This window comes from Delphinus delphis, chromosome 1, assembly GCF_949987515.2.
Source record: "Delphinus delphis chromosome 1, mDelDel1.2, whole genome shotgun sequence".
NCBI lineage: Eukaryota > Metazoa > Chordata > Mammalia > Artiodactyla > Delphinidae > Delphinus > Delphinus delphis.
Window position 1 is genome coordinate 81,503,955 of NC_082683.1, and position 21,413 is coordinate 81,525,367.

Consider the following 21,413-nt stretch of genomic DNA (forward strand, 5'->3'; position numbering starts at 1 on the left):
CACCCCAATGTTCATTGCAGCACTATTTACAATAGCCAGGTCACAGAAGCAACCTAAATGCCCATCCACACACGAATGGATAAAGAAGATGTGGTACATGTATACAATGGAATATTACTCAGCCATAAAAAGGAATGAAATTGGGTCATTTGTTGAGACGTGGATGGATCTAGAGACTGTCATACAGAGTGAAGTCAGAAAGAGAAAAACAAATATCGTATATTAACGCATGTATGTGGAATCTAGAAAAATGGTACAGATGAACCGGTTTCCAGGACAGAAGGTGAGACACAAATGTAGAGAACAAACGTATGGACATCAAGGGGGGAAAGCCGCAGGGGGATGGGGACGGTGGTTTGATGAATTGGGCTATTGGGATTGACATGTATACACTGATGTGTATAAAATTAATGACTAATAAGAACCTGCTGTATAAAAAAATAAATAAAATTCAAAAAAAATAAAATAAAATGAGTCTCTTGTAGACAACATATAGGTGGATGTGTGCTTTTCTCCATTCTACCAATCTGTGTCTCTTGGAGAGTTTAATCCATTTACATTTAAAGTAATTACTGATAACGAGGGACTTCTGTCATCTTGCTTTTCTTTTTCTATATGCCTTCTAGCTTTTTTATCCCTCTTTTCCTACATTACTGTCTTCTTTTGAATTTAGTTGATTTTTTGTACTGAAATTTTAAAATTCATTTCCATTTGTCTATATTTTATGGCTATTTTCTTTGTGGTTACCATGGGGATTACATTTAACATCCTAAAGTTATAACACTCTAATTTGAATTTATGCCACTCTAATTTCAATAACATACAAAAACTCTATTCCTTTATAGCTTTATCTCCACACCTTTTGTCACAAACTTACGTCTTTGTACATTGTGTGCCCCAAAACAAACTGGTAATTCCTTCAAAAGGATTAGTCTCTTGTAGAAAACAAGATTTGGAGTCACAAACTAAAGTTACAATAATACTAACTTTTGACTAATAACTTTTTTTTCCTTTATTTGTATTAGTCTCTTAAATCATTTAGAAAACAAAAAGTGGAAGTTACAATCCATTGTTACGATAATGTTAGGTTTTACAATTGCCCATGTATTTATTTTTATGAAGATTTTTATTTCTCCGTATGACTTCAGGTTACTATCTAGTGTTCTTTCATTTCACCTTACAGAATTCCCTTGAGTATTTCTAGCGGGACATGTCTAATGGTCACAGCCTCCCTCAACTTTTACCTGAGAATGTCTTAATTCCTCCCTCACTTTTGCAGAACAGTTTTGCCAGATAGAGGATTCTTCATGGACAGTTATTTTTTTTCTTTTGACTATCAGCCTACTGTCTCCTGACCCTCAAAGTTTCTGATGAGAAATCTGCATGTAATCTTATTGAGGATCCCTTATATGTGATGATTTGCTTATCTCTTGCTGCTTCAAGATTCTCTCTTTGTCATTGTCTTTTTCTTATTCCTTTTTTTTTTGTCTGTGCCACGTGGCATGTGGGATCTTAGTTCCCCGACCAGGGGGCCAGGGATCAAACCCGTGCCCCCTGTGTTGGGAGCTTGGAGTCTTAATCACTAGACCACCAGGGAAGTTCTTGTCATTGTCTTTTGAAAGTTTGATTATAATGTGTCTCATTGTGGGTCTTTTTGAGTTCAACTTACTTGGATTTTGTTGAGATTCTTGGATGTTTATATCATTATTTCATCGAATTTGGGACATTTTCAGTCATTATTTCTTCAAATATTGTCTCTCTCTTTCTCCCTTCCTTCTGGGACTTCCATGATGTGCATACTGGTGTGCTTGATGGTGTCCAACAGGTCCCTTATGTTCTGTTCACTTTCTTCAATCTTTTTTCTTTCTGTTCCTTTAATTTCTGCTGTGTAATTTATTTTCATTTGAGTGTTTTCATTTCACAGTTCTTTGGTTTTAGTATTTTCTAGTTAACCTGTTGCTGCTATTATCACATATGTATAATTTTTATATACTTGTGTATATAATATGCACAAATATACATATAAACATATCAGTTTACTCATGTTTTGTCTTCACAAAAGTTTTTTGGTCATTTGATAACACCAGTCAATTAGTGGTGAAGTTGTAAGGAGTGAGACTTACACATTTCTAGTGAAAGTATAAATTTTGATGCACTTTGAAGAGAAATACCTAATGAAGTTAGAAATGTGCATATCCTACAACCAGGAAGTCCACTTCTAGGTGGTGTGTTCTAAAGAAACCCCTATACATGTGTATAAAGAGACATGTACAAAGGATGTTATTGTAACATCATAATAGTGAAAAAGCAATATCTAACTGTTTCTGAGTAGAAGAGTGAACAAACTAGTTTGTTGTTACAATGGAATACTGTATTATCATAAAAATATGAATCCACATATGGATACATGGATAAATATTTAAAACAATATTAAGTGAAAAAAATAAGTTGCTGAAACTTGCAAAAGTGTTGATATTGTCTGTGTGAATTTTCAAAACAAAATTATGTTACATATTGTTCATGGGTCTACATATATAGTTAAAAGCACAAAAAACATGTATGAGAATGAAACACACCAGAGAATGATATAGAACAATTTCAACATAGTATTGGTGAGGGAGGGAACATAGTATTGGCGAGGGAGGGAAGGGATAAGATATGGACTTGTGATTTCATTTCTTCTCTAAAAGGAGAGAAACTGAAGGAAATTTGGCAAAATGCAATAAGCTATGTAATTTCAGTAGTAATTTAAATTGTGAGTGTTACGTTTTTTCTGTGTACAGTTGACCCTTGAACAATTTGGGAGTTAGGGGTGCCAACCCTGGGCAGTTGAAAATCCACATATAACTTTACAGTCAACCCTTCCTTTCCATAGTTCCCATCTGTGGATTCAGCCAACCGCTGATGGTGTAGTGCTTTAGTACATATTTATTGAAAAGAATCCATGTATAAGTGGACTCAGTTTAAAACTGTCTTGTTCAAGGGTCGACTGTATTTAAAATGTTTCAAATTTTAAAAAATTAATATGAAAATTAATAAATCCTGTTTCTGTGTTTAGCTTGAATCTCAACTAGAGAAAAAAGAACAACAATTTAAAGAACAAGAAAAGACAATATCCATGTTGCAGCAAGATATAATATGTAAACAACATCACCTTGAATCACTAGACAGACTCTTGACGGAAAGCAAAGGGGTAAAATCATCTTTATAAAAGTGCTGTTTAAAAGCTGACCAATATTTTAAGTTTATGTTTCTTTAACATACCTTTAATTCTAGTCAAATCAATTGTTTAACAACCTGTTACTAATGCTAAAATATTTATACACGTACGTATATTTTTGCTACCAATCTGTATGTTTTCAGGAAATGGAAAAGGAAAATATGAAGAAAGATGAAGCTTTGAAAACATTACAGAACCAGGTATCTGAAGAAACAATCAAGGCTAGTATGCTAATACTTTAAAATTTTTTCTTTTTCTTTTTATTTATTTTTTTTCTTAATGGAGACATTCCTGTGGCTTTTTAGTTTTCTCTATAAATTGTAAAAAAAAGTTTACATAAAAATAAAGTGGTAAAAATTTTACCTAAGTCAATGAACTTAGTTTCTTTAAGTAGTATATTTTTCATTGTGAATTATGATCTTAATTATTTGATAGTTGATAATCTAGTCTATAGATTATCTAACTTCTTTTCTTTTTATAATACCTTAAGAAAGATTTTTTTAACAAAAAATGTGTTTTTTAAACTGTAGCTACTTACTAACATTACCAGTAAAAAAATTAACAAAGGAAGTGAAGAGAGATGAAACTACAAACAATACAGTTTTGCTTCTTTTTACTAGTTCTGCTATATGATTAAATAGGGAATAAATCCAGAATTTTTGGGTAAAATACAGTTTTGTGGCCAGGATAACCTTATGGTTAAAAGTATGGGCTTTGAAGCTAAACTGACTTAGGTTTTAGTTCTGGCTTCAGTGTACTTATTAACTGTAACCTTGGCTAGGTTATTTAAACTCTGAACGTTAATTTCTTCATCAGTAAAATAGGGATCACAATGCCCTAGAAGAGGTTGGGTTTGAGGATTAAATGAAATGAGGTACATAAAATACTTAACACATACTAAGTTACTCAGAGTTTGCTAAGTAATTACCATATATTCAGTGTTTTCTTCTTTGCATTTTTAGTGCTAAAAATAGCTTCAAATATGCTGTGACCTTCATTCTGTTATAAATGGATTAAATTAAAGGATATTTAAAAAATCCAATGTTATTTACTTTTTGCCTAGTACTCTGTTTTTCATCCATTTCGTGACCATGTATACCCTCGTAAACCCAATTATATGTTTATCCATAACTTTCCTATAGTATTCTCCAGAACTTTTAACATTTAATGCCATGTCAGTTCATTTCCTCATGTAAAAATAACCTCTAAGATCATTAATATTTAAAAAATCATTATTGTACAAAGGTTGTAGGCATGATATAATTTCATTTAAAAAAATCCATCTTGCCACTTAACTCCTGTTTTTCATTAAATTACCTAACACATCTAGCCAGTCATCTGGTAAGTTATTTTCATTTGTTAATAATCAGATATGAGACAGGAAGGAAATCAGCTAAAGAATGAATTATGATGTTAGGTTTTATTCCTTTGGTACCTTTAGTAGATTTGCTTTCATTGAAGCTATACTAAATGATTCTTTTCTTTCTTTCTTTTTCTTTTTTTTTTTTTTCTTTTTCTTTGAGATGCACTGTGCGGTCTGTGGGATCTTAGTTCCCTGCCAGGGGTGGAACCTGGGCCCTCAGCAGTGAAAGCACCAAGTCCTAACCAGTTGACTGCCAGGGAATTCCCTAAATGATTCTAACATATCAAATAGAAGTTTGAAGTATATTTCTCTTTTCTTGATTATGTCATTACCACCTTCTTTCTTGACTTTTGGCCATGTCCTTTTGCATGCCTCAGTTTGTTCTTTGCATAAAAATTTTGAAATTTTCTATCTGCAGGAGAGTTATAAGGATCTATAAGTTTAAACTTATATCACTTATAGAAGTATGATAATGATAGCTGGAAGACTGATGGGAAGTTTATGAACTGGTAACAAAAAACCCAATAAATTAAAGCAATTATGTTAGCTGCTATTAAATAGAAAATTGAGAATGTACTTATTAGTGATTTCATTTGTTTATTTTATTTGTTTTGCTTTGGTTTTATTTTCCACTCTAGATTTTTGTGTGTGTTTTATTTCCCCAAAGAAAGTTAAAGTTATAAGTAGAAAAAAAAATAAAAAAGACTAGCTTAGGTGCTTCTGTTGAAAGTAGGTAGCGTAGAGCCCCTATGTGGTTGCTTCCAGAATATGCCCCCGAGGAGGTTCTTTGGTTTAGCAGAGCAGTGTCTTTGTTTTGATTCTATTCATTCATGTACATATATATACATGTATATTTATGAGTGGTTTGTACACAGTGAATGATGTTTATTTGTATGAGATTTAGAGTCTCAAGCTCTTTGTTCAAATGAGAAATCCAACAGAGTAGTAGATGTTTTGGTTTTTATTATTTATTAGTTTTAATTAATTTATTTTTAATTAAGTTTTATTATGAAAACTTTCAAACCTACAAAATGAAAGACTAGTACAGAGAACAGCTGTGTCCTTTCATTTAGATTTACTGTCTTTTAAACTCTAACCATACTCACTTCATCTCTCTGCACACACACGCACATGCCTTCTTGCACATGCACCCACCCAGTCCCACCGCCACTCACACATTTCCTTTTTGCTAGTCCACCTGTGAGAAGGTTGCAGATGTCATGATACTTTACACCCTTAATACTTAAACTTGGGTCTCATGTGTATAGAAACTTTCTCCTACCTGATTACACCATCTCTATACACCACAGAAAGTCAACATTAATTCAGTAACACTATTCAACATACTGTCCATACTGAAAATTTCCCAATTATTTAAAAATGTTCTTAATAATCTTGCTACTCAAAGCATGGTCTAGCAGCATCACTATCACCCGGGAACTTGTTTGACTTGCAGAATATCTGACCTACTGAACAGAGCTGGGACTAAAGTGAAGCAAGGGAGTGCCTCTGGCATACAATTTAAGGAGACATTTATTCTCCGGGTTGTACAAGTGAAGGGTAGGCATTTGCATGATCCTGAGAGTGAGTACCTCCTTAAACTTTGAGCCCTAAAACCTCCTTTGTCTCACCCTAGACCTGGCTCTGGTTCTGAATTAAGGTGTCCAGGTGATCTGTGTGAACACTACTTTAGCTTGTTCCTTTTCTTTCCCCAATTTAGAATGCAGTCATAATTCATGTTTTGCTTTTGGCTTTTTAGATTCCCCTAAACTCACTGTCTCCTATTGTTCACGACACTGAATCTTTGGAAAAGTCTAGGTCAACCATAATAGCACACACACCACAACTGTGGATTATACTATGGGTTATACAGTGTCCTTCCCACTGCTTCACATCAGGAGGCACATAATTTCACATCACCCCATTATTGGCTTTGCCTATCTTGACACCTATTATTTAAGGTGGTTACTGCCAGATCTCCCTATTTTAAGGGCATAATTTTTCCTTTATAATTAATAAGCAATACATAGGGTGATTCTTTGAGGCCATGTTCAAAGACCTGTCCCTCAACAAACTAATGACCAATGGTTTTAACATCTAGTGATGAATCTTGCCTGATTGAGTTTTTACGTTGTTAATTTTTATCACATGTGATGTTCTGACGGTCATAGATTTTTTTTTTCTGTGTGTGGAAGATGATACAAGTACCAATGCTTATTCTCATGCTTAATAAAGAAAACCTGTAAATATTTATACCTCTCATAAAAGACTTTAAAAATTATTATTAGGGTAACAGTTTATTAACAAAGATAATTAATCAAAATTATAAGCTTTTTAACTGTTAATGGTTATATTCACAGGCTATAGGGACGGGCTTTGAAAACTGTGTCTCTCAGTTGTGTCTCTTTTTAGAAATAAGAGTTGCAAAGATAATTTCATGATGTAGGATAGTATCTGGAAGAGGGAACATTTTTCTTTTTCTCCTTATCTTGTTGAAATTTCTTTCACACTTTCATGACTACTTACTAGAATGCTATTAGCGTTGAGGAAAGAAAAAAAATACTCCCGAGAAGCTCAGAAATACAATAAGGAAAAGAAAGGAACAAGACAAGAATGAATCTTATTAACAGATGGGATGTGGAGCATGTGTGCAAATTCTGAAAAATTTTACTGAATTTGAGTTGCTCTTTGCTCATTCGCTCTTTAATGTTGAGGTAGCATGAAGCATTTGCAGCTTTATGAACACTTGAACCAAGTTACATTGCTGCCTTTCTGGAAATGTTTTCACTGATTCAGAGCAAAAGCAGCCTTCTCCGTCTTACCTAAGTTTGTTTTTCATTAGCCGACAAAAACATTTCATTTTCTTAGTGACTTCAGCGTATTCAGAATATTCGCACTATAGCATTTTTAACACAATACTCCAGTTTGTACTCACTTTATTATTTTTCTTGATCAAGGGAACTTAAGGAATAGGTTTAAATACTGCTTACCTTTTTAGGTAAATGTTTCAGGGTGTCTGGCCTGCAGGTCCTTGACAATTGGCCCCAGTCTATCTTGCTAATCCCACCCTTCCAGTACCCATCTCTTATAAATTCATGGTTTTGGTACCCTAAGCTCCTGCCAACTTCTTACCATTCCTTTTCACAGTGCCTTGTCTCTGAATGTACTCCCCTCTTCCTAGAATGCCCTTCTTCACTTGTTCATGTCCATTTATTCTTCAGGACTCCAGGCACTGGTTTCCTCTTTGGTTTCCTAGTTTGCAGTAATAATTAGTTTTCTAAATAAATCTCTTCTTTAATAGCATTTTATATCCTAAGTTGGACTGTATATTCACTGGTTGAAGCAGTGAGGTAACATTAGGAGATAACGCTGTAAAATATTGAGCATATAATAAGCACTCATTAGTACTGGTTGATTTTCCTTTTTTGCTTTTTTTCTGCTTAGGTCAGACAACTAGATTCAGCATTGGAAATTTGTAAGGAAGAACTTGCTTTGCATTTGAACCAATTGGAAGGAAATAAAGAAAAGTTTGAAAAACAGCTAAAGAAGAAATCTGAAGAAGTAAATTAACATTTCCTTTAAATATAGCATATTTTTCAAGTGATTTCTTTTTGAGATATTGTTTATTTTCAAGATACTTTAAAAGTACATTTTTATATAGCTGATATAAAAAAAATTTTCCAGTAAAACGTAAACTCCAATTTTATATTCTTTTTTAAAAAAATAAATTTATTTATTTATTTATGGCTGTGTTGGGTCTTCGTTGCTGCTTATGGACTTTCTCTAGTTGAGGAGAGTGGGGGCTACTCTTCATTGCAGTGCGCGGGCTTCTCATTGCAGTGGCTTCTCTTGTTGCAGAGCATGGGCTCTAGGTGTGCAGGCTTCAGCAGTTGTGGCATGCGGCCTCAGTAGATGTGGTGCACGGGCTCCAGAGTGCAGGCTCAGTAGTTGTGGTGCACGGGCTTAGCTGCTCTGCGGCATGTGGGATCTTCCGAGACCAGGGATCGAACCCATGTCCCCTGAATTCACAGGCGGATTCCCAACCACTGTGCCACCAGGGAAGTCCCCAATTTTATATACTTTAAGAAACAAACATCATATGACATATAAAACACAAAATATGACACCTTAAAATTCTAATTCTATTACCTATTTTTAGGGAATCAGGAGATTATTGTTGATCACAGAGTAATTCTAATATAAAATGATTAACACTTGGAATATTGTTTTAGATTTAGAGGTATAAAATTCTTCAAAATTTTTCCATTTTGTTTTTTCTTCCTCTATTTGAAGGATTGAGAATTAGGTTTATAAATTCAACTTTCTTTATTGAGAAGAGTTTCTCAGATACTAGATAGAAGACTTTTCTTGAATTATCTTATTCATCTCTGTATGCTCATTGTCAACCACTTTGCTTTCAACATAATAGGTAGTCACTAAATATTTGCTGAAAGGAATAATCTTAATGAAGAATTCCTTTATTTCTTTGTTAGAATTTATAATATATATATTTAAACCTTCACTTCATGTTTAGAAATAATCAACAAATCGGACTTCCCTGGTGGCACAGTGGTTAAGAATCTGCCTGCCCATGCAGGGGACACGGGTTCGAGCCCTAGTCCAGGAAGATCCCACATGCCACACAGCAGCTAAGCCCATGCGCCACAACTACTGAGCCTGCGCTCTAGAGCCTGCGAATCACAACTACTGAGCCTGTGTTCGACAACTACTGAAGCCCACACACTTAGAGCCTGTGCTCCGCAACAGGAGAAGCCACCGCGATGAGAAGCTTGTGCACCGCAACGAAGAGTAGCCCTCGCTCGCTGGAACTAGAGAAAGCCTGGGCACAGCAACAAAGACCCAACACAACCAAAGATAAAAAATAAATAAAATTAAAAAAAAAAACCAAAAACGTTTCTTTAAAAAAAAAAAAATAGTGAACAAATCTTCATCAAAGATGCATCACAGGGCTTCCCTGGTGGCGCAGTGGTTGAGAGTCCCCCTGCCGATGCAGGGGACATGGGTTCATGCCCTGGTCTGGGACGATCCCACATGCCGCGGAGCGGCCAGGCCCGTGAACCATGGCCGCTGAGCCTGCGCGTCCGGAGCCTGTGCTCCGCAACGGGAGAGGCCACAACGGTGAGAGGCCCGCGTACCGCAAAAAAAAAAAAAAAAAAAAAAAAGCATCACATAATTATATAACTTCAGAGGTTAAAACAAAAACTTTGTATTTTATATGGACCTGTCTTCTTCCTTCTACTTCCCCTCATGAAGGTTTTTATAGCATCTTTCACAGGTGGGCATATATTTCTGTATTCCAATATATGGAAATTAAACCACCTAAACTATAGATACTTATACTTTTTAGAATAGGAGTGTGATTTTTTTTTTCCAGCGGGATCTTCTTTAAACCATTATTTAGGCATTTTTATTTACTTATTTTTTGGCCGCACCCTGCAGCATGCGGGATCTTAATTCCCTGACCAGGGATCAAACCGATGCCGCCTGCAGTGGGAGCTCAGAGTCTTAACCACTGGACTGCCAGGAAAGTCCCTATTTAGGCATTTAAAATCTATAGCCCTCACTGCACTCCAGCATAAATGGACTTGGCAGAGATGGAATCTGGAGACAGGCAGTGTTCGTAATCAGAGAGTTTGTTGAGTTTTAGAATTTGTATTCTTAGAAATAGCATCAGAGACTTGGGTGAATAAGAGGCATTTACCCAAAATGAACTTAGAACTTTTTTCAGAATAGCAGGAAGTATAAACCTAGGCTGGAACTGAATTAGAAATCAGAAATGGTAGTCATGTTTGTACAACAATACTAGAGAAAAAGTAAGTAAGTAAATTAGAAAGATTTGCAGCCCTTTTATTGCTGATGAATTATTAGCTCAACTGCATGTGCATTGGCTTACTTACTTAAAAGATCATCTTTCACTTCTTCTTGTGTGTTGATAAGAAACATGGAGAAAAATCCAATTACTCTTTACCTTTTTTTTTTTTAGGTACCAATCCATACACTTATTTAGTTTTGGCTTATTTGTCTTTAGAGCAAATTATAATATCTTACAGAGAAAACTCTTTCTAACACTGGTTAATAGAATTAATATCTTATAACAGCAGAGTTATGAGATTTTCATCATATGTAGCTAGGTTTTAGAAAATATGATTTAATTCATAGTGCATCCATTCTGTTAGTAATACGTGATGTTATAAAGATATTTTACCAAATCAGTAGGCAGTCCCGAATCACATACTAGCTGAATAATTAAATGGCCCCAGAGCATATAGATAGAAAGCCAGCTGAAAGAACTACATGTTGATAATCCACCACACAAAGCTAATAAATATGCCCCTGAGTTTTTGCCTCAGGCAAATATTCTTTTCCATATGTTGAAATAAATGAATTTATGATGAAAATAATAGTGACTTGGGGGTCCTGAATTATTTTGAAAATATTTTAATTTGTATTAAAATGCTTTAAAAAGTGATAATGTATGTGTTCATGCAGAATTACATTGTCAACATGATAGAAGAAAATAAACACAAAATAGATGTGAATAAGCCAAAACATTTTCTGCGTAAAGCATTTATTCAGCACGATCAGTCATTTTATTGATAAATGCCTTTATTCAAATTGATGGACTTAAATTTTGCAAAGTTGGCATTGTGTCAGTAACTTTTCTGGGTTATATTTTATTTTTTAGTAATAATCATGAGAGCGTTTTTGGATATACATTAATATTAGATAAAGCTAATTGTAAAGTAGATATTATAATGTAAATTCTACTTTCTTCTTGACTTTAATTATAAAATAATGAATTCTTTAGGAAAAGTTTATTCTCTGAATATGATAATAACTTAGTAGAGAATATAATGTCAAAACTATTTGTCTTATATTTACTTTTAAAGTCAAGTGGAAGTTAAAGGGTAGTAGAGTGAAATGCCAGTATAAATTAGATAGATGTAGGTTAATTTTTGTGAATTAATATTTGTGATACAACTAATATGTTAGATACTTCAGTATTTTTAATGGAAATTATTTTGCTAGTGACTAGATTACTAAAATAAATTTTTTAATTGGTCTTATGTGGTATGACTTTCTTAGTGTTTTGGTTAGGCTTTATCTTTTTTCTAATAGTTTGTCTTATTTTAATACTTTGTCCATTTTTTTTTTTTGATTAGGAAAGTAAGTATAAGACAGCATGTTCCAGTAAACAAAGAATATATATATAAACTTATAGGCAAGTCCGTATATAAACTTATAGGCAAGTCCGTTCTATATAAAGTAAACTACAGCAGAGCTGTGATCTGTAGTTTTCTCAGGAGCTAGCAGGAAAAACAAAACAGGTGTCACTGATACCTATTTACACTAAATAAATTATTTTCATACAGACAACATTAAGTAAAATAGATTAGCATTAAAAAGAATTATAATAATATTAGAAATTGGATAGTTGCCTCTTATATGTAAGGTTCTCTAAGTTTACAGTGTCATCATATAATGAAGAAGTTTGAAATTTAAGAGCTTCTTATCATAAGCAAAGGCTATTTGGCCCCTAAGCCTTTCATGATGCTGCTGAATATTCCACTGCTGTATAATTAGAAAAAACCAAGTCAGGATTCTTCTTCACTGTTTCTTAGGAGTTTAAAATTACTTTCTTCTGGGTTGATATTTATTAGAAAGATTGTTTGCTTTAAAGGGATGGGTTTATTTTCCTTCATTTTAAAAAGTTATTACATAAGCAACAATAAGAAATCTTTTGAAGAAGATTTACTTACAATTCACTCTAATACTAATACTCTCTAATACTTTTCACTTTTCTATTTGCCTGAGTGTTTTTCATATTAATGAAATGTGGGATTTTTTTTTCACTTTATTTTGTAAAATTTATTTGTCACTGTCCTTTAAATTATGATTTTTTTTTTTTTTTGGCCATGCCATGTGGCTTGCAGGATCTCAGTTCCCCAGCCAGGGATTGAACCTGGGCCACTAGGCCACCACTGAACTCCCTAAACTGTGATTTTAAATGGTTGCATCTTTTTTTTTTTTTTTTGCGGTACGCGGGCCTCTGACTGTTGTGGCCTCTCCCATTGCGGAGCACAGGCTCCGGACGTGCAGGCTTAGCGGCCATGGCTCATGGGCCAAGCTGCTCCACGGCATGTGGGATCCTCCTGGACCAGGGCACGAACCCGCGTCCCTGACATTGGCAGGCAGACCCTCAATCACTGTGCACCAGGGAAGCCCTAAATGGTTGCATCTTTTAAAATCAGATTTATATATCATCATTTAGTAAACCTTCCCCTTACTTTAGGAACAGGTAACAAATATTATGAAATATATATGAAATTATGCTGTATTATTTATAGAATTTTAAAATGATTTGGCACTTTTTAGTATTTGGATTTCTTGGACAAAGGGCATTTTTTTTCCTTCTTAATAGGTTCTCCCAGATAACTCCAAAGGTTTCATTTAAAGCAATTTGGGGGATCAGCATATTCAAGTCCTAAATATTTGGAGTGAATAAGTGCAATTTCTTAGTTGGTATTGTTTTCCTGTATGTTTTTTGGAGTGTGAATATTCAAGAGTGCTTGCTGGGATATTATTTTACAAACAATGGCAATAATAGCAACAATAATGTACTAAATAGCACCTAACATTTATACAGTGTTTTCATGGTTATGGTTTATTATCAATAAGAGAAAAAGATATATCAAATGGAGTGTGAAGAAATCCATGGCTTCCTATATTTTCTCCCTTGTTCTGGGAGAAGTCACGCAGAATAAGCTCCTTTTTGTAGCAGTGAAATGCGGCAACATTTATGCAGTACTTCTGCCCAGGGAAGCCTGCTTATGACTCAGAGTTCAAGGTTTTTTATTGGGGGCTGGTCACATAAGAACAGCCATAAGTATCAGAATTCCAAACTCCTAGAAGGAAAGCATGATTTGGTGCCCTAGCCAGGGAAAACAGTCTCATCACTTAAGGAATATTTCAAAAGCCACATTCCCAGACATCATCCAAGAACCAACCCTATTAACAGGCCCTTCTAACATACCTCCCCATCAGAAAAATGAGCCCTGCCCTTCCACATAATAAATTATAGCTGTGAATACAATTGTCCCATATGACAAGTGAGGGTAATTATCTAATAAGGTAGACAACATTGACATTTTATTGCTTTTTATTTGAAATATGTCATTATAATGAGAAATGTGTATATTTGTTAGGTATATTGTTTACAGAAAGAGCTGAAGATTAAAAATCACAGTCTTCAAGAGACTACTGAGCAAAATGTTATTCTGCAGCATACTCTTCAACAACAGCAGCAAATGTTACAACAAGAGACATTTAGAAATGGAGAGCTAGAAGACATTCAAACTAAACTTGAAAAACAGGTATATATTATTGGGCAAAATGGTTTTATGAAATAGAAATTTTTTTAAATTGATAATAGATTTTTTTGCTAGTTATGTAAATTGCTGTTTAACCTCAAAGATACCATATTATAAGAAATATTCTAAATTAACATTGTAAAATGTATAAAGTTTTATTCCAATGTAATGTGATCGTGTAATACCGTGGGCACATTTTTGTCACTCCATCCAACTTAGTTATAATTTAGTCTTCTTTATTCAGTTTTTCCTTTTTGGACCTGAATATAATACCTATCTGAATCATTATAGCTTTCAATTTCTTCATTTTGGATCAGGAGATGTGTGATAATCCCTAAAGAAATGCCAAGCAATGCACTAAAAGAAAAATCCCAAAGGAAACTACTCATTTTAAAAAATAAGTTATTACTCCAAAGAAAGAATCCTAGGAAATTTTATTCTAGAATCGAATCTTTTCTCTTTCATTCATTACCAAATTCATCTGAATTATTCTGACAGATATTTCACATTTTTTGTTTTGTTTTCCTCTCATCACACTTTACAGAAAAGTATAAATTAGAAAATGATAGTTCCCAGTAACCTCACTACACCTCACTTTTTGTCATTTGTATGACTTTTTAATCTATGTATTCTAACTTCATCCTCAGCCTCTCCAGTGGAACTAAAGAATCTCTTCTCTGCACATTCAAATATATCAGGCAGGTATTCTGTATTTTCTTTTTTAGAGACATCTGTCCTGTGGCTCTCCATCCCTTTTGTTTAAGTCTAGACCTACTGTTTGCTATGCCTGTTGTACAGCTTCATCCTGAGGCATTTCTTCATCTCATCTGTTATTTGATTCCCACTTTCTAAATCCCTTGTCAGTGACTCCAGTTTTTGTAAGATTGATTATAATTCTTGTTCTTTCTGAAATTGTTTTCATTTCTATAAGGGTCTTACGGTTTTCTTCTGAGTTTTTTTTTCCTTAAGTCTATCAATTCCTTTGTATTTTTCATTTGGTTATTTTATTTCTTCATGATCTTTGTTTTAAGAGATTTTTATGTCTTGTTTAATTTATTTGAGGGTCTAAAAAGTTTATATCTAAAAATTCCTTCAGTATTTGGAATAAATTTTCCAGCATATATTTTTTCTACTTTTTATTCGTGTTCCACTATGCACAGGTTCCGTGTTGGATTTATTCAGATTGTTATCTTTAGATTCTTTCTGCTTATGAGTGTGCCATTTAATCAAACACAGAATGGGTAGATTTTCCATAGTTCCCTTTCCTTTTTACCTGGGTACTATTTTAATTTTATATTTGGAACTTAAGTTGGGGGTGTGGATATTAATGACTTATAATCTGTACTTAGTTCTTCAATGAGAGGTTTTAGAAGAGCAGGGAGGATATCAAAGTCATTAGCCAGATATTAACTTTGAGATCACAGTCATGTAAATGTTCATTGAAAATATGAAGTGGGACTTCCCTGGTGGCACAGTGGTTAAGAATCCACCTGCCAATGCAGGGGACATGGCTTCGATCCCTGGTATGGGAAGATCCCACATTCCACAGAGCAACTAAGTCCGTGCGCCACAACTACCAATCCTGTGCTCTAGAGCCCACAAGCCACAACTGCTGATGCCTATGTGCCCTAGAGCCTGCGCGCCGCAACAAGGAGCCCACGTGCCGCAACTACTGAAGCTTGCGTGCTCTAGGGCCCACTGCTGCAACTACTGAGCCCACATGCTGCAACTACTGAAGGCTGCACGCCTAGAGCCCGTGCTCCGCAACAAGAGAAGCCACTTCAATGAGAAGCCCGTGCACCGCAACGAAGAGTAGCCCCCGCTCGCTGCCATTAGAGAAAGCCTGCGTGCAGCAACGAAGACCCAATGCAGCCAAAAAAAAAAATTGAAAAAAAAAAAATGAAGTGGCTGAGGTTAACTAGGGAGAGAACATAGAATGAGGGGTGAGATGCCTGACTTTGACAGAGCTCTGAAGGATACAGTACCTGGAAGCCAAAGTAAGTATTTCATGACTTAAAGGATGATAATTGGTGTCATGGGCTGCTGCAATCAGTGTCAAGTAAATTGAAAGTTGAAAAATGTCCATTGGAATTAGCTGCATGGAAGCCATTGGTGACACAGTGTAGTTTCTGTACAGTGTCTAGATTGCTATGGGTTGAGGAATGAATGAGAAAGTGAGAAAAATGATACAACAAGCATAGAAAAAATCTGAGAAGTTGGGCTATAAAAAGGAGGAAAGAAATGGTGGTAGTCGGAAGGAGGTAGAGGTGTGGAGGAAAGTTTTTTATGATAGGAAGGTCTTGAACATGTTTAAATGCTAATATAAAGAAACCAGAAGAAAGAGATTGAAGATATAGCAGAGAGTAGAGGTAGTAGTATGAGGTTCCTTAAAAAGTGGATTGGAGTTGAATCCAGAACGCCTATGAAGCAGTTTGACTTACATAGGAAGAAGAATACCTCCTGCAATGTAGTAAAACAGGAGGAATGAATAGGAGCAAATGCAAGTTGTAACGTTTGAGGGCAGATGGGAATTCTAGGAATTGGTATGAGCCAATTTGTGAAGAAGGAGAGAAACATAGTTTGACAAGAGCAGAAAGAGCATTTCAGATGAGGATGATGAAAAGAGGAACATTTACCATTATTCTGTACAATTCTTTTAAGTCCTATTTTAGTGTTATGATGTGGTCACTTCTATGTGTGTGAATGAAATATCTTTCTTATTAAAAATTGTTTTGCTTTCATATTTTCAAAACGTTGTTTCTCGGTCTATACTTTGATTTTTGTAATAACATCTTGAAACTGATAGGCTAGGCTACAAATTTATATAAATATTTTTCTTCTGAAAAATGTTGAACTGTGTTTGAATTTAAAATACTTAACTGAAAATTGCTTTACAAGGTATCAAAACTTGAACAAGAGCTTCAGAAACAAAGGGAAAGTTCAGCTGAAAAGTTGAGAAAAATGGAGGAAAAATGTGAAGCAGCCACATATGAAGCAGATTTAAAAAGGCAAAAAGTTATTGAACTTACTGGTACTGCCAGGTAAAATGAATATGTTAGTTTATATTTGTCTTCCTGCTTTAACATCAGTCATATTTGAGTTTCACTATCAGATAATGTTCAGTGAAGTGTTTGCTTGAGGAATTAATTTCTCTACGGTGTGTGTTCCTATAGCATTGTTTGCACCTCCCTCATATCCCTCATGCCTTTTAGTATTATAAGTTAATATCCTTTTCTCTCCTACTATATTGTAGTTCCTTAAGGCCAAGATAATATATGGTTTAATTTAAGGGTCCTCCCACAACAATCAGCATAGTTCCTTGTACCTCATAGGCACTCAGCAACTGTTTTATTAACTTGAATTGTGAAAGTGTCAGGCAAAGATGTACTCATATAGAGGAATTTTTCATGGATTCTAATTGTTTATGGGAGGGAGTAAATTAATAGAAGAAAACAGTGGTCTCAACATTGACTGAACATTAAAATCACCCAAGGAGCTTTAAAAAGTACTGATGTCTAGGTCCTACCTCTAAAGATCTTGATTTAATGTGGCTGGGCTGTGCTAAGAAATCAATAGTTATTTGGTCAAGAAAGGGAATTATGAGCTGAAAGTTATACCTAGCTTCCCCAGACCTCTTATACTTTGTCGACAAGAGTTGACATAATTAATAATAAACTCTTAATTAGCCCACCATTCTACCAACAGGAATAAGAGTTAACTTATGCATTTGAACTTAAACCACAACATCCTCAGACTCCCTCCCCCCCTCTGACAGGAATAAAGGTAAGGCCTTTGTGCTTTGAGTAGCAACTTGCTTACCCAGATATCCTCAACTCTGTCAGTGGGGTCAAGAAGATATCCTATGTTTAAGACTAAGACCACAGTTCTTCAGACCTTCTTTCTGCCATTGATATTTGTCTATCCACTAACACAGCCTCACCACCAGTGTGTACCTTAATTCCACAAAAACTAATCAACATTGTAACTTTATCTTTGCTTGTGCCAGATTCCCCAGAAGCATCAGATTTCCAGGCGTTAGATTTACCCTCATCTCTCTTACTAAGTCCCAAAAACCTCCTCATGTATTTTCTTTCCTTTTCCCACCGCATCTGAACTTGTGAAAGATTTCCACTTTATCCTCTGGAATTTACAGTCCATCCTGAAAGACATTCCCTATATTCTCTATCTCTTCTTTTCTCTTGCTGTAACAGAAATGTGACTGTCCCCTGAGGACATTGCTTCTTCCCCTGCAGCTCTCTAAAGTAAAAACTTTTCCCCATAGTTCTTGTACCACAGGATTGAGATGGGAAATAGTATGACATACACCATGAACCTCATGTCATCAGATCATATCATCCCTCGTTGTTGCTGACACCTACAGGCCACCTGACTTACATAGCTCTTTCCAACACTACTCCTGTCTTTATTCTTGGGGATTTCAATATACATCTATCTAGCTGATCCTCAGCCACTCACTCACATTATTTATCCTAGATCTTATCGTTTCTAATATCTCCATTATTTCAACATAATCTGAATACTATGCATCTACCTCTATATTATTACCTCATTCCCTTTAATATCCCCAATTCAACAATTCTTTGATGTAACTAGGACCTCTGATCTATCAGTTCTACCACTGTCTCATTCCCTAATGCCCTTTCTCCTCTCTTTACCTAGCTTAAATTCTAATTAATCATTAAAATCACTGATTTACATAAACCCACAACTCCTTTACCTCTCTCTTACTTTGTGTACACAGAACTAAAAATCCAACTCAGACTAATTCATGCTTGCATCTTTACAGAGGCTGGAGAAAAATATAACGACACTGACCAGTCTTACTTTATACCCATAACTTCAAAACCTTAGGCATTTTCTTAATGCTGTCTGTCTGGCAATCATAATGTTACTTACTCTTGTAGAGGACTCTTTTACACCTTTGCCTTTTCTTTCAAAACTCTAACAACCCCTCCCCAATCCTTGCTCTCACTGATGATCTTGCTTTTGTTTCACTAAGAAAATTGAAATAACTGCTTCTTTCTTTTCTTACTCCCACCCTTTGACTTCTAGACAAAAACTCTTCTTAATTATAGCTAATAGGCACATTCAGTGGGTAAAATAAGTTCTAATTACTAGTAGGAAGCTTATGAACTAGATGAATAAACTTCATAAGAAAGATATATCTAGTTCCAAGATCTTCTCTTCATGAAGCAGGGTTTTTCTCTGTTCCAACTATTGCTTCTTTCACTTCTGAAACTATAATTTATAAAACTGTTTTTCTCTCCCAAAAGGGTTTAGAGTTAAAATATATCTGTTATATATCTCTGTGGATCTGTTTTAAAATTAAAATATCTCAGGGATTTTCCTGGTGGTCCAGTGGTTAAGACCTCGCCTTCCAGTGCAGGGAGTGCGGGTTCATCCCTTGTCACGGAGCTAAGATCCCACATGCCTCGCGGCCAAAAAGCCAAAACATAAAACAGAAGCAATATTGTAACAAATTCAATAAAGACTTTAAAAATGGTCCACATCAAAAACAACAATCTTAAAAAAAAAATTAAAATATCTCCAAATAGAAAGAAAACAAATACATTGAGCACCTTTTGTGTGCCAGGTAGTGTACTAGGTAAATACATCATATAGTTGTGTTTAGTGGCATGTAATTGGTACAGAATTACAATCTATTAGTTGGAGCATTTTTAACAATATAATAGGTGATTTAAGATTCTGACTAGACATTTTTTTATACAGCAGGTTTTTAATTAGTTATCCATTTTATACATATTAGTATATATATGTCATATATAGTATATATATGTCAGTCCCAATCCCAATCTCCCAATTCATCCCACGATGACTAGACATTTTGCTGATATTTGTCTTTATATAACTTGCAGACTTTGTTCAGTCAGAGATAAGTTAGTTGATTTTTAAGTTTCCAAATTATTATTTATTTTATTTTTTGTTTTTAATTAGGCAAGTAAAACTTGAGATGGATCACTACAAAGAAGAACTGTATAAAATGGAAAAAGAAATAAAGCACCTAAAACGAGATGGAGAAAATAAAGCAATGCATCTCTCTCAGTTAGACATGATATTAGAACAGACAAAGACAGAACTAGATAAGAAAACAAACGCTGGTAAGCAACAGGTTAGCTCAGCTTAGCTGCCTGCATTTGTATATTTAAAGAAATGGAATAAAGTGAGAATTTGAGATGACGGGGAAGGGACAATCAGTGGTATTTTGCCTCTTATAGATGAATAAAATTGGATATTCTTAATTATAATTGCTTACAAATTTCTGAATAACAAGTAGTTTATATATATAATTCTAAAATTATTCTCTGCTTTTAACAGTGAAGGAGTTAGAAAAGTTACAGCACCACACTGAAACTGAACTAACAGAAGCCTTGCAGAAACGGGAAGTACTAGAGACTGAACTACAAAATGCTCATGGAGAATTAAAGAGTACTTTAAGACAACTCCAGGAATTGAGAGATGTTCTACAGAAGGCTCAGTTATCATTAGAGGAAAAATACACTGCTATAACGGATCTCACAGCTGAACTTAGGTGAGTTAAATACTAAAAAATGATATCACAGTTACAGGTACTTCACTTTATTACCCTTAGTCCTTGGGTCATACTATAGAGTTTGTTGTTGAATTCTAGATGTCCAAACTTCTCAACTGCCTTTAGCTCACTGTGTCTCATCCTAGGCAGTTCATCCCATGCTCCATCTCACTAATATAGCTGTTGCTGTTGGCTAATACTTCCATCCTTGTTCTTTGGACCATTTTACATTGGCCCTCTCCTGTATCCCACAGTGATAAAAAATGGTTGGACCAGCATACAGCACTGATTAATAGAAAAATAATATTAACAATAACAATGTTGTTCTTTGTGTTAAGCCCTAATTTTGTGCCAGGACTATGGCAGGGACTTCATATATGATCTCAATCATTTCTTTACAACAAACCTATGAGTTGCTTATTATCACCTTTTTATGCTTGAGAAAACTGAGGCTTGAGAAAATTAAGTAAAATGCCCAAAGTCAGATAGTAGGGTCCAGAGAGGGGAGTAAAACACAGTCTGTCCAACTCTAAAGTCTGGTTTCTTAGATTAGCAGCAATAGCATAAAATGCTGTTCCAGTACACATCTGTGGTGAGTAGGGGTGGAGAGCCAGACTGGAGCCAAAGTGTAGGAAATGGATTCTGAAAAGGAAAACAGACCAGGATGTGAAATGTGTAATGAAAGAACAGGATAGAGAGAAGCAAGGTGACCCAGAATCTTAGATATTGTAACCTTTGGTTCAGAGCAGGACCCCTTCTCTTTTCTACCCACAAATTCATTCTTGGTAAATTTCACATAGCTTTAAATACTATGTGTCAGAGACTTCCAAACCCATATCTCTAGAAAGACCTCTTCTCCAAACTCCA

General features: G+C 35.0%; 1 protein-coding gene across 9 annotated transcripts in view; it reads left to right on the top strand.

Annotated features, from left to right (window-relative positions):
- The window catches only part of CCDC18 (coiled-coil domain containing 18), a 118,176-nt gene that overhangs the window by 52,222 nt on the left and 44,541 nt on the right, over nucleotides 1–21,413 (top strand). For all 9 annotated transcript variants that reach the window (XM_060025734.1, XM_060025742.2, XM_060025761.2 and 6 more), the window contains 7 exons: nucleotides 3,059–3,193; nucleotides 3,364–3,441; nucleotides 8,028–8,144; nucleotides 13,811–13,978; nucleotides 16,874–17,016; nucleotides 19,952–20,115; nucleotides 20,333–20,546. In XM_060025734.1, the coding sequence (XP_059881717.1) occupies nucleotides 3,059–3,193; nucleotides 3,364–3,441; nucleotides 8,028–8,144; nucleotides 13,811–13,978; nucleotides 16,874–17,016; nucleotides 19,952–20,115; nucleotides 20,333–20,546 (1,019 nt within the window). The remainder of the gene's footprint in view (nucleotides 1–3,058; nucleotides 3,194–3,363; nucleotides 3,442–8,027; nucleotides 8,145–13,810; nucleotides 13,979–16,873; nucleotides 17,017–19,951; nucleotides 20,116–20,332; nucleotides 20,547–21,413) is intronic.